At 41.1% G+C, this 17,387-nt stretch overlaps 1 protein-coding gene across 1 annotated transcript in view; it reads left to right on the top strand.

The window, feature by feature from the left end:
• Positions 1 to 3,004: 3,004 nt before the first annotated feature.
• FBXO32 (F-box protein 32) overlaps positions 3,005 to 17,387 on the top strand; it is a 37,802-nt gene continuing 23,419 nt past the window's right edge. The window contains exons 1-2 of the mRNA XM_089517912.1: positions 3,005 to 3,711; positions 17,000 to 17,112. Coding sequence (XP_089374038.1) covers positions 3,590 to 3,711; positions 17,000 to 17,112 — 235 coding nt within the window. The 5' untranslated portion in view covers positions 3,005 to 3,589. The remainder of the gene's footprint in view (positions 3,712 to 16,999; positions 17,113 to 17,387) is intronic.

The following is a 17,387-nucleotide window of genomic DNA, read 5'->3' as shown; positions in this document are numbered from 1 at the left end:
CATGCGGAGCATGAGCCCCATTGAGGCGGTCACCCCTCCATGCATTTTCAAGTCCACAGATTTCAAGTCCAAGAACTTGGAGGGGCAACTGTATTTGCAGTTTTTTGATTAATATGTTCACTCTAGGAATCCCTCTTTGGCAGAAAATTCACAGTTGTGAGATGAATTTTATATATAGTTGTTTTTGTTGTTGTTGCTATCCATCAAGTCGATCTCGACCTATGGCGACCCTGTAGATGAGACATCTCCAAGGCTCCCTATGCTTCACTGCTCTGTTCAGGTCCTGCATATTCATACCCTTGACCTTCTTAACAGAGTCTATCCATCTGGCATGTGGCCTTCCTCTCTTTCTCCTTCCCTCCACCTTTCCTAACATTATTGTCTTTTTCATGAGTCTTGCCTCCTCATGATGTGGCCAAAGTACGACAGCCTCAATCTGGTCATCTTTGCTTCCAGAGAGATTTCTGGTTTGATCTGCTCTAGGACCCATTTGTTTGACTTCTTGGCTGTCCATAGTAACCTCAGCACTCTTCTCCAGGAACACATCTCGAATTCATTCTCTTCCTATCCACTTTATTAACTATCCAGCTCTCACATCCATACATGGTAATACAATGGCTTGTGTGATTCTAACTTTCGTGCTCAGTTGTATGTCTTTACATTTTAGGATATTTTCTAGTTCTCAAATAGCTCCCCTCCCCATTCTTAGTCTTCTTATGATTTCTTGACTGGAGTCTCCACTCTGGTCAATATTTGATCCCAGGTATGAAAATTCTTTTGCTATTTTTCTTTCCTCATTGTCTAGGTCAAATCTGTGTACATTTCCTGTGGTCATTATTTTTGTTTTCTTTATGTTCAACAATAAGCCTGCCTTTGCACATTCCTCCTTGATCTTCCTTAGTTTCAAATCTGTGATGTTTTCGGCTAGCAGTATGGTGTTGTCTGTGTATTTTAGATTGTTGATATTCCTTCCTCCTATTTTGACTCCTCCTTCTTCTGTGTCCAGTCCTGCTTTTCGTATACACTCATCCCTCCACATTTGCTGGGGTTAGAGGCACAGTACCCCTGTGAATGTGGGAAAAGTGCAAATAACAAAAACACTATGTTTCTACCTGAGAGAACACCTCTCTAGGAATCTCTAGGTCCTTCAGTGCAAGTCTGTGGTCAACATCTGCCAGACATTGACCATTGATTTGCACTGGAAGAGCTACAAATGCCTAGAGGAGTGTTCTAAGCCATCACATCCCTTCCCAGTAGACTCAGGCAAAAGTAAACTCCTAGTTTGTGTGTTCTTCCTCATTATTAACTTTTGCCATTGTGACCACACTCGGCCACATGTGTCCTGGTTCTTATCCTGAAATGTTGGCAGGCATGCGAGTGGTGGAAACAATGAGTGTACAATTGTTTTTCTTTACACCGAAGATGGGATGGGTCTTGTGTGGCCCCCCAGATGGGGCTGACCTGGAACTCTCAGAGTTCCTCAACATTTGTTGTCCTGCTTAGTACTTCTGGGCAGGATTTGCATGCCAACATCTGGAGGGCTGCACAATTCCCACCCCGCCTTACAATAAACCATAGTGTTTATAACTCTGCGATCATGTGGCCACCGAAGTAGTACCTATCTATCTACTTGCATTTGCATGCTTCCAAACTGCTAGGCTGGCAGAAGCTGGGACTAGTTACGGGAGCTCACCCCATTAGCACTTGGGCCTCAAACTGCCAACCTGCTGATCTTGTAATCAACAGAGTCAGCATCTTCACCACTTGAGCCACTGCATCCTTACTTATTTTTTTCCAATAAGAAGAACTGGGGAAGGGGGGGGGGATAAAAACAATAATTATATGTTCTTTTGTATCACCATTTTGATATTCTATGGTATTGAATGTGACTTGAGCATCCATGGATTTTGTTATCCACAGGCGTCCTGGAACCAAAACCCAGCGGATAACAAGGGTCCACTGTGTGTGTGTGTGTGTGTGTATAATATTGAAAAGTCCCTTTGCTTTGCTATATATATGTGTGTGTGTGTATTGAAAAATCCCTTTGTTTTGTTCTCTCTCTCTCTCTCTCTCTCTCTCTCTATATATATATATATATATATTGAAAAGTCCCTTTGCTTTGCTATATATATATAGTCCTTTTGCTGTATAGATAGATAGATCGATAGATATTGAAAAGTCCCTTTATATATTGTCCCTTTCTTTTCTACATATATATACTGAAAAGAAAATATTTATATATATAAATATGTATATATAAATATTCACTAAAATATTTAAAATGGCAAAACATATTTAAATATTTAAAATGGCAAAATCAAGGTTTGCTTTCTGGAATCTATATACGTGTGTGTGTGTGTGTGTATGTGTGTGTGTGTGTGTGTGTGTGTGTGTGTGTATACATAAAGCATTTTCAAACCATGGATTCTTGAATCTTTGGCTAAAAATCTGTGGATAAGGAGGGCTGACTGTATGTATGTGTGTATATATATATAGAGAGAGAGTGCAAAGCAAACAGACTTTTCTATATATCGTATGTATGTATGTATATATAGCAAAGCAAAGGGACTTTTCAATATATATTAGAGAGAGAGAGAGCAAAGTAAAGGGACTTTTATATATATATATATATATATATATATATATATATACACACATACACACATGCCTACACATATATATAGCAAAGCAAAAGGACTTTTAAATATATATTAGAGAGAGAAAGAGAGAGCAAAGCAAAGGGACTTTCCAATATATACATATACACATACACACACACACACACATATACATGCTTTGCTCTGGGGAGCCTCCAAAGGAGGGTGGTCCTGGCAGCAGAGGGCCAGGGTTGCGCCACCAGCAGCAGAGGCAAAGCCAAAGGCCTGGGCAGCCTCCCTGATCAACAAAGCCACGTGTCCCTCCCCAAATCCCAGGACTGAGAAGGAGGAGCCTGGGTTGCTCTTCTTCCGGCAACAAAGAGCAGCCCAAGGGATAAATAGGCAGAGGAAGCAGCGCTGCAGCAAAGGAGAGCAGAGGGGCTGCTGCTGCTGCGCAAAAACAGGGATCCCTTTGCCCTTTTGGGGTGCCTTTGCATTGCAGAGAGAGAGAGAGAGGAAGCCAAGCAAACAGAGATCGCCCAGAAGACACTCCGGGGTTAGTGCTTTATTGCAACACACACACACACACGCATTATAGTTTATTTTACATCACACACACATTATATCTCATTTTTTTTATAAAAGTCACACACACACACTACACCTTATAGGATTTTTTTTTAAATCACACACATTTTTTTATAAAAAACCCCACAGACAAATTATATTTGTGTTTAAACGACACACACAAACACAAACTGTATTCGGTTTTGAATAGTGTGTTTCATTTTAAGTCACACACAGACACCAATTATATTTTTAAATCTCTCTGTCTCTCTGTCTCACACACACAAATCAGATTTTATTTTAAATCTCACAGGGACATATTTTATTTTTAAAATCACACACACATATTTTTTGTGGAGATCAGGCACACACACTACACACACACACACAGAGAGTATCATCACAGACCCCAGTGGCTGTCAAGGATGCCTTTCCTGGGGCAAGACTGGCGCTCTCCTGGCCAAACCTGGGTGAAGACTGCCAATGGCTGGTCCAGGTGCCTGGAGGGTGAGAAGGACCCTGGGAGCTACCTGGCTGAGCGGAACAGGTGAGGCTGGATGAGAGAGCCCTTCATCCCTCTCTTGGCAGGGAGCTTGTCTTGCCTTGCAGGCTTTGCAACTGTGTCCAGCTTTGTGGCCCTTTGGGGAGCTGGTGGGAGGCCAGGTTATTGGAGATGGAGAAGACACCCAGCCCCTGTCATCTCTTTTGCTTTTGGCAGTGTGTGTGAGGCTGCCCTCCCAGGGGCAAATCCCTTAGTGCAATGCTTGGAGGCCTCTGTTGTTCACCTTGGGCTTGTTGTGGTGTCACTGCGGGAAGGCAGATCCTCTGGTGTGCAAAGAACTTTTTGAAAAGAAAAACAGTAAACCCTTTCCAACAAGGAGAAGGCGAAGGGAGAGCCAAACATCCGTTAGCCTCCAAGGAAGGAGTGTTTGCTCAGTTGGATCCACACTGCAGAAAGAATCCGCTTTGATTGCCATGGCTCCATGCTATGGAATTCTGGGAAACGTCTTTTGTTTTGGCACCAGAGCTGCCACAACAAACGACGCTTCACAAAATTCCATAGCATGGAGCCATGGCAGTTAAAGTGGTGTCAAACCAGATTCTTTCTGTAGTGCGGATGCAACCCTCATTACAAGCTTGCATTTCTCTTCCACTCCACATGTTCAGTGTCTTGCCTTTCTGACTGTCTGAGGGTGCATCTGTTGTTGTTGTTGTTGTTGTTGTGTGCCTTCCAGTCCTTTCTGACTTATGGCAGCCCTCTCACGGGATTTTCTTGGCATGTTTCTTCCCTGTTGACATGATGCAGTGTGACACCACTTAAAGTGCTGTAGCACTGTCTAATGGAATCCTGGGATCTATAGTATCCCAAGGTCTTCAGCCTTTCTCACCGAAGAGTGGTGGTGCCTCACAGAACTACAGATCCCAGGATTCTGTAGGAAAGAGCCATGGCAGTTAAAGTAGTGTCAAACTGCATTGTTTCTACAGTGTTGATGCACCCTAAGATTGCTGTAGGTTGGTGTGGGAAATGGCGGATCTGGCCACTGGAAAGTTATCATTAGATTTTATTTTTAGTATGTATTCTTAGAGTTATTTTCATTAACCTCCTTTGCTTCTATGTTAATAAACAGCCCCGGGGATAGCTACCAGCTAGGAAGTGTGTATATGTGCGTGTTGTGTGCCTTCAAGTTGTTTCCAACTTATGTTGACCCTAAGGCGAACCTATCGTGGGGTTTTCTTGGCAAGTTCCTAAAGAGGAGGTTTGCCATTGCCTTCCACTGAGCTGAGAGCATGTGCTTTTCACAAGGTCACCCAGTGGCTTTCATAGCTGAGCTGAAATCGAACCCTAGCCTCCAGAGATGTAGTCTGACCACGCTTGCTCTCTAATTTGTCTTTACATGTGATTTTGTTTGTAGTTGCTTTAGCTTTTTGTAAGTCATCTTCCGTCTCAGTTTTGGGGGGGATTCTTGTTGTTGTTGTATGCCATGAAGTCCTTTCAGACTTATGGTGACCCTACGTCAACCCATAACCCAGTGGGTTTTATGGCCCAGCTGGGAATCGAACCCTGATTTCTAGACTCGTAGTAGTCCAACGCTCAAACCTGTATAATTTTAATAAATAAATTACATTGCCTTGGTCGGTGATTTGTATCTCTGCTCCCAAGGCAATTAAAGAAACACTTGGCCAGGAAGTAACAAAGATGGCTAGAGATTACCTGAGCCTCTAGGAACCTTTAGATGGCAAGCTGAGAGAGACATGATCTTGAGGGCATCATAAAGTAATCAGTTTGTTGTAGCATCTGCTTTCGCACACAAGAATGCACACTTCATCCTTTCCAGTGCATTTTCTCTTCCATCCCTTAGGGTTGCCACTGATCCATAATTGTATTAGATGGATTAAATCTTTTTTCTCGTGGTCAGTGGCCAGAGCTAAAAGACTCACAACCAGAAGGATCCTTGTCCTTAGTGCTCATGGATGTGTTGTAGGGGGTTCCTGCAGCAATATGGTTTATTGGTGGTACACATTTTGGTGATGGGCTCCGAATGCGAAGGCATGAACAGCGTCTTGCTCTGTTGTACTCCTCCCCTTCACAACAGGATGATGGAGGTGAATGACTGGTTTCATTTTTAAAAGCAAGTTTCGAGTGAAGCAATGTGTGTCCCAGCTGTTGTGTAAACAAACCTAATACTCCAGATCGTGACTGCACTCCCTTAACACGGAATGTGTGACCTGTTGTCATGTCCTGTTTGTGTGTGTTGTGTACCTTTAAGTTGATTCCTACTCATGGCAGCCCTAAAAGGAACCTGCCATGGGGTTTTCTTGATAAGATTTGTTCAGAGGAGGTATGCCATGGTCATCCTCTGAGACTGAGAGAGTGTGACTTGCCCAGGGTCACCCAGTGGGGTTCATGGCCAAGCTGGGAATCGAACCCTGGTCCCCTGGTTCAAACCATTAAACTCAAACCATTAAATGTTGGGTCTCATCATGTCCTCTAAATAGGTGGCAGAAATGTGAAGAAAACGTAATAATGTTGAAGCCAATGGTCATCCTGGGGAACTGTTGGGAGATTCTGGATCAGTAGAAGCAAGTTCTTGACACTGAGTATGTTTTTCTTCACACTGTTGGGAGGTTTGTTACTGCAAGATGTAGTGATGGCTGCAAATTTAGGATGGCTTTAAAGAGGGATTAGGGTAAAAACTCACAGAAGATAAGGCTACCCATGGTTACTAGTCCTGAAGCATTGTGCATTGTTCCCAATATGAGAGTCAGTGTGTCACCAAATACTATTTGCTGTGGACCACCAGCAAAGGAATGAGTGGGACACCTGCAGGGATCTCTTTGGTCTCTCTGAGAACAGAATGCTGGACTAGGGCTGCATCTGCACTTTAAAAATGTACCATCACTTTAACTGCCATGGCTCAATGCTATGGAATCCCAGGGTTTGTAGTTTGTTGTGGCACCAGAGTTCTCTGACAAAGAAGGTTAAATGCCTCTAAAACTATAACATTGAGCCATGACAGTTAAAGCAGCATCAGACTGAATTATTTCTGCAGTGCAGATGCAGACAAGATCAGCCTTCGGTCTGATCCAGCGTAACTGTTCTTTGTTGTTGTGTACCTTCAAGTAATTTCTGACTTACTGCAACCCTAAGGTGACTCTGTCGTGGAATTTTCTTGGCAAGATTTGTTCAGAGGGGGTTTGCCTATGCCTGCCTCTTAGGCAGAGAGAGTGTGACTTGCCCAAGATCACCCAGTGAGTTTCATGGCTGACCGGGAACTTGAAACCTGGTCTCTGGAGTCGTAATTTAGTGCTCAAATCACTGCACCACACTGGCTCTTTAGAGATGGTTGTTCTTATAGGCGCTTTACAGACCGCCCAAAAAGGGCAGTCTGCTGGCGCCGTCATTTGCTGAGCAGAGCCCCAGCGGCCAAACCGCGCAACTCCTCCGTGCAACAAAAAAGAAGCTGCAAAATGCAGCTGCTTCTTGCGGTGCAGTAATGGTGCCGCAAGTCGCCAATGGCGCATTCACGGCATCATTTCCGCCGCGTGACGTGTGGACACTAGGCGTCCACAACATCAAAATAGCGGCGCCCATGTAGAACGGGCACCACCATTTTGTACCCGCTCGGTGCATACTAGGGTTAGGGGTGTCCGGAAAGGACACCCCTTTCTAACCCTAGTACATGTGTGGCACATACTTTTTGCCCATCTGTAATGGGCCATAGTCTAGTTTAGGAACTCCCTATCAATATCAGAAAAATAGCTTGGACACAGGACACCAGATTCCAAGGGATAGAAAGTCAACCTCCAGATGGACAAGATGTTAACTGCCTTTGGGAAGCAAACTTTGTATATGTTCAGAAACATGTAATTACAAAGTGTTGGTGTTCTTTGTTAACAGGAGCAATACTACTGGAGCTTTTGTTTCCACCATCTAATTCTCTGCTCACTCCAGCCCCCAATCCCTGCCAGGTTCTGCTCATACTTTTGCTTTAAACCCTCTCAAGCTGTGTCTACATTGCAGAATTAATGCAGTTTGACATCTCTTTAACTGCCATGGCTCAGTGCTATGGAATTCTGGGGCTGTAGTTTTGTGCGCTATTTAGCCACCTCTGTCAGCTGGCTCTGGTGGCAATACAAACTACAAATTATAGGATTCCATAGGATGGAGTGAAGATAGTTAAAATGATGTCAAGCTGCATTTACTCTGCGGTGTGATAGCAATCTCAGTCTTTGGAGACCCCAGGCCATTTCACACATAGCATAGCATTATGTTATATGGTAAGCTGATGTGGCACCAGAGCTCTGTCTCACAAAACTACAATTCCCAGAATTCCACAGCATTGAACCAGGTTAGTTAAAGTGGTGTCAAACTGGATTCTTTCTGCAGTGTGGATGCAGCCTTGGTCATAGCATATACCTGGAAAAGGTGTCCCTGGGTGTACTGTAATATAATGAGACACATTTTTACTGCTTCAGAGAATGGATATGACCCCCTCATGAACTTAACTTTTCTTGGGCATCTTGCAGAATAATTTGCACGTCAAAGAAAGACAGATTATAAAAGGAAGGGTCAACACAGAAGAATGAAATTTAATGTATTTATCCACATACACACGAAGCAACCCATAAGCCATTAGTAGGAAGTTTTTTCCATGGAATAAATAGCATGTGCATTATGCGGTTAAATTCTACAAGATTTGTGGCTGACACATAAATATTTTTCCTTCTGTCTGCCTAAAATGCACAGCAAACTATGAGATAATTTAAGATGGATGATTTCTGTACTGGAGCCAACTTAATTTCTAGCTCTTAGGATTCTGAAGCCTCTTGGATGAGCTCACTGTGCATGCAAGAAAATGAGAAGAAGCAGATAAAAACCAGTTTGCAGCTTAGCTTGGGCAGAGTGTTAGAAGTGGAAGTAATGTGATGGCCATCGAGCTCCAATTCCTTTGCACTTGCGTGGCACAACAGTAAACCCCTCTGAACACAGTGGCATTTACTAAATAAGAAATGTGTGGAGAATTACATTTCCAAGTTTGCAGCACTATGCACATTTACTTGGGAAGGAAAACTTACTGAATTTAGTGGGACTTGTTTCTGAATAAGCATACAGAAGATTGGCACTATATTATCTTCAGAGGAAGTGTGCCAGCAAGAATTGGGCTATAGAAAGTCTCTGTGGCTATTTTGAAGGCTTAATTTCAGTTGTCTGCTCTCCAGGAAGATGCCACTTTAAATAATCTGAGGGTTAGTTCTACATAATAATCAGTGGGTGGTTATTTTGATAAAACACAGCTCTGTGGTAACAAGAAAATGGTATCCCTATTAGTGAAATCTTGTTTAAAAACTTAGAATCAGAGTGATATCTATTTAACTGCGAGCAATCAATACATACAGTTCAAGTGTCTTCAGTGCATACAATGGTTGCGATGAGAACTAAACAAAATGGTCTCAATCTATTTTTAAACTCTTGAGAGCTCTATTTGTTTAATATGTTTAGTTAAACAAATGTCTCAGTTATGGCAGGGCATTGTGGTTTATTTTATTTGGCATCGGACAGAATGTTGGCCACTTAAGCAGAGATCTGTGCTTGTATGTTAAAGCCTTCCATGCATAAAAGATGAAAGATGATTAAGCAATGCTCACTCTAACCCCAGTATCCTGTCTCTGGCAGGGACTGGTACTGAATGTCACAAATGAGGATGCTTGAATCCATGTCTATCTGATGAAAGGACCAGTGAGAACAAGCAGAAAATGAAACAATAGCTTTGGCTCAGTCTTTTGTCTCAGTATCTTGTCATTTTCTTAGACTATACCCCAAGGGTTTTGCAGTAAAATTAAATGCAAGATGGAATAAGGTCTTAATGTAACCAGGTTATATTGTGAGTAACCTGAGACCCAAGGTTTCTTTTGTCAGGGCTACTTATTAAAAAATTAAAACTTAGTTGGAAACTGAAAAAAGTAAACAGTTCTCAGTTCTTGGAACTAATGACTAAACTAGATCCAACAATGTTTGGGTTATAAACAAATGGCAGCATATGGACAGGGCATGAGGATAGGGAACTAATAATTTCTTTGTCGGTCACATGGAACTTCACTGGTTGCGTAAGCAACCTGTCTATATATATCTTGTCGTCATTGTCGTCCCCCCACACCCTTGAATAATACTCCTGCAAGACCTTTTTCCATAAAAATATCCCATCCAAAAGAAATAGAAAATGTAGATTTGCTGCAAAGGAAATAACTGTATTCCTGTGTACATTTAAAAAAAACTGGCTAAATGTGCAGACTAGCACAGGAGAGTGGTAAGGCACATAGCTGTCAGTTTTTTAAAAGAATCGAATAAAAGATACATGGAATTTTAGGAGTGGGGGAAATTTGCCTGGCTTGCTGGATATTTGTCCAGCTGAGCACAGGACTGAAGGTTGTCCAGCCTTGTTATAAAAAGGGAGTGTTGTGCTCATGACAAATCGAGAGCATGGTAATGTTAGTTTTTGGACTACAGCTCCCATTTGGCAGAGTCAAGGTATAGTCCAAAAACATAGAAGACCCATCAGAGTGCATGCTAGTTTTCTTTGCGCAGAAGATTTTAATGGGTTGCATTCAAACATGTTGCTGTCCCTGAGTATGCATGGAAACATAACTTTTTTGGACCACATTTCCTAGAATCTTTCCAATGCTGGGTAGAGATTTGGGGGCTCTGATTTGAGGAAGATTCTTCTCTTTCACAAAAGTCTGAATCGGATGCAAATTGTTCACAGCACTTTCAGAAAACTTCTGTGAGATATATGTGACTTTCTGGCAGTGTTGACTTTAAGACTCCTTTAGATGAGATGCTTTCAGGGTGCTGTGAGCTCACATCTTTGTCACTATCTCCATAATCTGTTTGCTCTTTCCTTCTGGATCCATTCCACATTAATTGCAGACTGGTACTTCTGTCACTGTTTGTTCAGAGAGGGCAAAAAAGTGCGTAGTAAAAATGAAGTGGAGGAATAGCTAGGCTCCAGAGATTTAACAATGTGCCCACTGATGTAATGTGGTCCTTGGCCTACGTCCAGCCATGCCAACCTTGACCCTGGTCAAGAGAAAAATCCTTTACCTCTACAGTATAAATTTACTGCTTAGCCTCTCAAGACTGTTTTCTCTTAACAAGTTCCAGGTCTTATCACATGCTATTAAGCAACGGAGTAGGGTTGAATCATCTGATCCAGTGACATTTCTATGTCCTAGTAACATAGCCAAGTAAACAAAGATACAGTTTCTATTGAAGATAAGGAGTGAGATGGCTTTTGCTTTGGGAAAACACGGAGAGATGGGATGGGGGAGGGTGATGCCTCCTTAGATAACACTTTGTCACTCTAGCTCCTTCGGACTTCAGATAGCAGCTGTTATCTTCAGCAGCCCTCCCTTACTACACTATTGAGTGGATGTCTTGCAGACCAAATGTTGATTACTTCAGAGGATTTTGGCATATTTATACCTATGATCTCTGTACCTTTTGGGATGTACTGCCTGAACATAATGAATTTCTGAATTGGCAAGCTCAAACTGTATTATGTTAGCCTGAACATCTTAAGTAACATTTGTATTGCACTTGTGGCATTAACTAATAGCTAATGTGGTTCTTTCAACAAATGCCCAGTAGAGAGCTAAAAATAAACTAAGGTACCAGATACTTTAAATTCTAGGACCTGTGTCTTAATCCAGAGCCTTTATTCTGGAACCTGTGTCCTGTTCTAAGACCTTTTTTCTGGGACCTGGACTTTGCCCAGAAGCATGGCATTGTTAGTTTGTTACTACAAAAGCAAGAGGTCTTGTATGGAGTAAGAGCCTAGTATATACAGTAGGCTTTCCATATCCACAGATTTTTTTTATCCACTGATTCAACCATTCACAGCTTGAAAATATTCAAATATATATATACACTCGTCCCTCCCAGTTCGTGGACTTGGAATTTGCGGTTTTGGCCCTTCACGGACGGCAAGCAGGGAGGGACAAAATGGGGCATGCGCAGGAGCGCACTCCCATTATGACCAATGAGGCTTGAATAGCTGCGATATTTCCAATTTGCGGGGGTTGGGGGTGGAACAGATCCCCCACAAATTGAGAAGGACGAATGTATATATATTTGAATATTTTTGAGCTGTGAATGATTGAATACATACACACGCGAAAATAAACAAACTTTGATTTTGCCATTTTATATAAGGAACACCATTTTACTATGCCATTGTATTTAATGGGGCTTGAGTATCCATGGATTTTGGTATCCATGAGAGGTCCTGGAACCAAACCCCAGCAGTTAAGAAGGTCCCACTGTATATCCACTTTTGCACTTATGCATTATAATGGGAAGGGCATACTATTGGTTAAGTACAAAATACGTCCAAAGGATCAGGATTCATTTGTCCAATTCTGCATTCTTGAAGAACACTGAGTTAAATCTGAAGCTATATATATTCAAAAAGAAAAGTTGAACTTTCAAAATGTATAGGTTATGCAGATTTACATATAGTTGCTGATTTTACATAATTGGTCAAGCAAGTGGAGAAAACAACAACAGCTACACAGAGCATCAAAGACTTATTTTCCCTAATAGTTAGAAATTCAGCATTACACTATACCTCAGCCTGTCTTACCTTCTGAAATTTTATTATGCATTACCTTTCATGCCGAGTTGTTGTTTTCCAACCTTAAGGAATAGAACCTTAATAAACATAGAGTGCTAAATTTTATGCTCAACATACCCCTTTTTTGAATACACAACATTAATTTCAGAATGTACAAAGTCCCAGCTAGAACTTCAATGGGCTTTGACCAGATTATGTGACCATAATGTTATTTTAAATATTTATGGCTGCATCAACACATACACTTTGTGCTTTGCCTAAAGTGCTGTTTCTCCCAACTTTCTCCTAACATTTCTCAGAATTTATGCAATCTGAAGTAGAAGACCCAAATATTTATGATACTGTTCCAGGGTTCTGGAGTTTTCACAAGAAATCCCCCTTTTCTTGCATTCTCTCACCATTCTTTTCCAGCAACAGATGCCCCAAGAGTCCCTAGTTTGGAGTATCTTGAATGTTAAACATTTCTTACATGTTATTGGCATTTATGAGTTTTACATTGGCTGGTGTGTGACATCTCTCTGTTGGACAGAGTAGAAGGACAAGTCTCTCTCTTTTGTTTTGTTTTTAGTTTTTGGTGGTCAAGAGTGACACTTAATATACATCCATAATCTGAGCAGGAGTTTCAGCAGCAGAGTCAGTTGTCTGAAGGATCTTATTACTAATGCAAGAAGGAATCTGATATCTTTCTCCAGCAGAGGGTTTTATTGTGCTTACATATCTTTTTAGACAAGCTTTTAAAATGGTTTATGATCCAAGCATCACATTCAGAATGCTGAAACAGATTGCTATGTAAATAATAACATTTGAAACATACAGCCAGGAAACTATAGAAGTAATTTCCTTGCAGTGCTGTTCTCCTGACACAGTAGTTCTGCTCCATCTGAAAGAGAAAAAAACTCTCCTATTAATATGGCTTGCATGTGTTCATTTTCACGGTGATTGTTCAAAACCGCTAACCTAATGCTGCTGTCAGTTTGTATATTTACAAATGTGTATGTTGGACACAAAGCTCCCAAATACAGCTGCAGTTAAAATTTGTAATTGTGGCTGCATCTGCACTGCAGAAATAATGCAGTTTGATACTGCTTTAATTGCCATGGCGCCGTCCTATAGAATTGTGGGATTTGCAGGTCTCAGATATTTAGCCACCTGTATCAGAGAGCTTTGTGCCGCAACAAACTACAATTCCCAGGCTTCCATAAGATGGAGCCATAACAGTTAAAACGGTGTCAGACTGCATTAATAGTGCAGTGTGGCAACAGCCTCTCTCACTTAAATGACTGCTCATACTTGAAATGCAAAGCTAATAGAAAGTATCACTGAAAAATACTACAGTGGGCCCTTGGTATCCACTTTGGTTTGGTTGCAGACACACACACACACACACACACACACACTGTGGATACAAAAGTCAGTGGATATTCAAGCCCCATTATATAGAATGAAATAGTGTCCCTTACATAAAATGGCAAAAACAAGATTTGCTTCTTGGAATTTTTTGAGGGGAAAATATTTTCAAGCCATGGATAGTTTAATCCACGGATGCAGAATCCGTGGATACTGAGGGCCAACTGTACAAACTTTAATAAGCAACTACAGAGATGTTTGTTTGTTTGTTTGTTTGTTATCTCAGGTTAGTTGAGGGTAGATCTTAGGGGCACTAAATAAAGGATTTAAAGGATAGAGCAAAGGAAAATGATGCCAAAAAACTTACCATACAAAATCCCATCAGGCATAACTGTTTTTGCTCACACTACATGTGGGATGGATGGGAGAGTAAAGGAAGGGGGGTTAAATGCTTCCAGAACAATTTATATTCTTGCCTTTCCCAGAGGATGGTTCCTTTTTTATATAAGAATTAAAATACAGTACTTACAGTACTTACATTGACCCATGGATAAGTCGGCTCTGTTTTTTTTTTTTTTAATTTATTTTTATTAGATTTTACAAATTTCATACATTACAGTCCAAAAAAAAAGAAGAATCCTAATACAACTTAATCTAAATATATCCTTATATATATGTTATCTTCAACAATCTTCTGATATCATCTTCACCATTTGAGACGCTTCCCTATAGGTGTTATAGACACTGTATCTTCAAAGCCTCTTTACTTTAATTATCTTGAAGTATCTATATTTTATTTTTATTTTAACCTTACTTTCTATCTTTTTATACATAACTTCCCCTCTGAACCTATCCTACCAATCGTGTAACATGTTACAAGTCGGCTCTGTTTTTTGGGCAAATTTTTTGACTAAAACTTCTAGTTTTAGACATGATTATATACAGTACATCTTGCTCTCTCCTACCTTCAACGTTAGGCTGCTCAAGCTTTGTTTCCAACACAGCATTACTTGTAAACCTTCAAGCAAAGTGTGAATAACAATTTGCAGATGCATGAAACCTGATGCATGTATCCGGGCCTGGAGATGTTTGCAGTTACAATCTAGGCATGAGACAAGCAGGAAACCATGACATCAGATGAGCAGGAGGAGGTGAAAGAAAAGGCAAAGATGCTACACAGAGGTCATGAGTACCATTGTGCAACTGCCACTTAATTATGGGTGTGATTACATACTAGTCTAATTTTCACCAAGGCAGCCTAGAAAACTGCAATTATCTGTTGTATCAGACACCATCCTCTCCAGGTGGGAGAATTTCCTGGATATGTGAACTGTCTGCAGAAAAGGAAGTGCTCATGATCCTACCCATTCGTAACTAGTATTTTTTAAAATGATGGGAGAAATGCTTTCATACCAGAGTAGGAATTATATAGCTTTCCGGATGTTGTTAGACTACAGCTTCCAGCATTCTTCATCTGGGCTATGCTGCCTCAGACTGCTGGGGGTTGCAGTTCAACAACATCTGAAGGGCCACATTATTCTCACAACTGCTTCAATTTTTAAAACAAAATCCCGGTCCAAATGTGTACATGGCTGTATGGCAGGGGGGATAATGAAGAAGTACTTTCTGTACTACTGTTACCCGTGCCAATAGGTTTTGTAGGGGAGGGTGTCTCCTTGGTAGTCTGCTAATCATATGATATTTTGTTGGGAAATTGGGCCTTTCTTGTTCTGTACTGGATTTTAAAAAATGAACATTGCACAAACGGTGTGCAAGGTACCTAACAGAAAAATAGGCCCCTTAAGGAGTTTGTGGTCTGATCAGACAATTGAAGAAAACAGAGATAGATCAGGGGACAGTGATTGTGAGCAAAAGTTGTTGCAAGAATCGAACAGTTTTGTCAGTGTGGGCATTAAAACGCTGAAGAGAATAACCCAAAGGCCATGATTTAAAAAGTAGGTGTCAACCAGAGCTGGGGGGGAATTGACTTGTGTTGTATGGCAACTCTCAGAACTCCGTGCAGAAAGTATGGCCAGTTGCCATGCCAGATTGAGGTTCCTGGGAGATGTAGTCTAAATAAATAAATAAATGGACGCACTGTGGAGGTGAAGCAAAACAAGGATGTGGCAAGCACCATCTACCTGTTCCTAGAAGGAATTCTGTGCATCAGGGACAGGAGAAGATGGGAGAATAAATGGTTTTGCTTTAAGTAAGACTCTTGGCCAACCAGGAACACCTAGGTCTCAAGGAACAGGTAGATAATACGCAGGAAGGATGGAAGATAAATGACATGGATCAGTGGTTCTCAAATGGTGGGGCAGGACCCCCAGGGTAGTGCGAGAGTTGCTCAAGGGAGGTCCTGATTCTTCTTTTTCCTTTTCTTCCCAAACTTTGTAATGTGTAAAATTTACACATGTGCTGAGTTAAATATTGAATTTGCTTAAATAAAACTGTTCCAATTTGAATGATGTTATTTCTTTATACAATGTTAAAATGTGAATATACATTAATGTGCAAATTAAAATACGCACACTAAATAAAATATTTTTATTCATATACTACATCGGAATGGGGCAACGTCCGCATGTTAGATGTAAAGGGGAAGTCCCAATGGTAAAAGGTTTGAGTACCACTGACTTAGATAAAACCTTATGGATCAGCTTTCCACAGTGAACTATACCCAAGCTAATTACATTGATTTATCAAGAGTGCCAACCAGATTAAGAATAGCATGTATGATAGGCCAAGGAAATTCTACAAGACAGAAGCTATCACTGATTAAGCTTTTGTTGCTTCTTGTCTTTGATGATCTCAGCTGAATGGATGATGGAAGCTGAGCCCTACCTGAAGATCTTAAAGTGTAGGAGGGAGTTACTAGAAGACAGATATTTAGAGCTGCACCTTTAGAGCTCAGGAGCAGAATCTGTAGGCTGTATGTAGTCTTTCAGGACAGTGTCACTTAGCCCTTGGCCTAATCTCATCTGGGTTGGCACAGATGAGGGAGAGTTGGCACCAAGAGTGAGGGAGAACATGATACCAACCATGCCTACTTTTGGCTATGGGTTCACCCACCATCAGTTGTGGCACTCAGTTGACTTTTTTAGTGTACCAGTAGCCCTTCATAGGGAAAACCAAAACACTTCCCCATCTTACTTTAGAAGTTAAAAAAAAAACCCATAACAGCCATAACTCAGAAGCTGGCCAAGAAGTTAATAGGTAGCCCGTAAAATTTTGCATCATGTGTAAATTTAGCTGTCAGTGTTTGTGTTCAGATCTCCTCTTAATGCAAGGGGTGGGGAGAGAGATTATCCAGATTTCAGAATAGATTAAAATCTCCCTTTCTTGTGTTATCCCCAGTTACTGCAGAAAAGAAGACTACAATAAGGAGAACATTTTCAACAGCCTGAACTGTGACGTTGCCGCAAAGAAGAGAAAGAAGGACCAGCTGAACAACAAAACAAGGATTCAGTGTAAGACTTTAGCCGAGGAGATGCAGTATTTAAAAAGCAGAACAATAAACAACTATGTTTGATGAAGGGAGCCCACCCTTCTCACACAATGAAATGACCTCTGCTGCTATTCCAAAAGTCTCTGGAGAGAGTTTGCCCTCCTCTTTTGACCTTAGCTGGAAAACTTGGATCCATTGCAAGGTGGAGACTTATGCTTAGACTAATGATGTTTGCTCAGTGCTTTAGTACTTCTAGTATTCACATTTTTGTCATTTGTATTTGTCAGAGGAAGAATA

This window comes from Sceloporus occidentalis, unplaced genomic scaffold, assembly GCF_023333645.1.
Source record: "Sceloporus occidentalis isolate IW3139 unplaced genomic scaffold, rSceOcc1.0.p SCAF_3, whole genome shotgun sequence".
Taxonomy (NCBI): domain Eukaryota; kingdom Metazoa; phylum Chordata; class Lepidosauria; order Squamata; family Phrynosomatidae; genus Sceloporus; species Sceloporus occidentalis.
The sequence above is the reverse complement of the archived record's forward strand: the minus strand, read 5'-3'. Positions and strand labels throughout refer to the sequence as shown.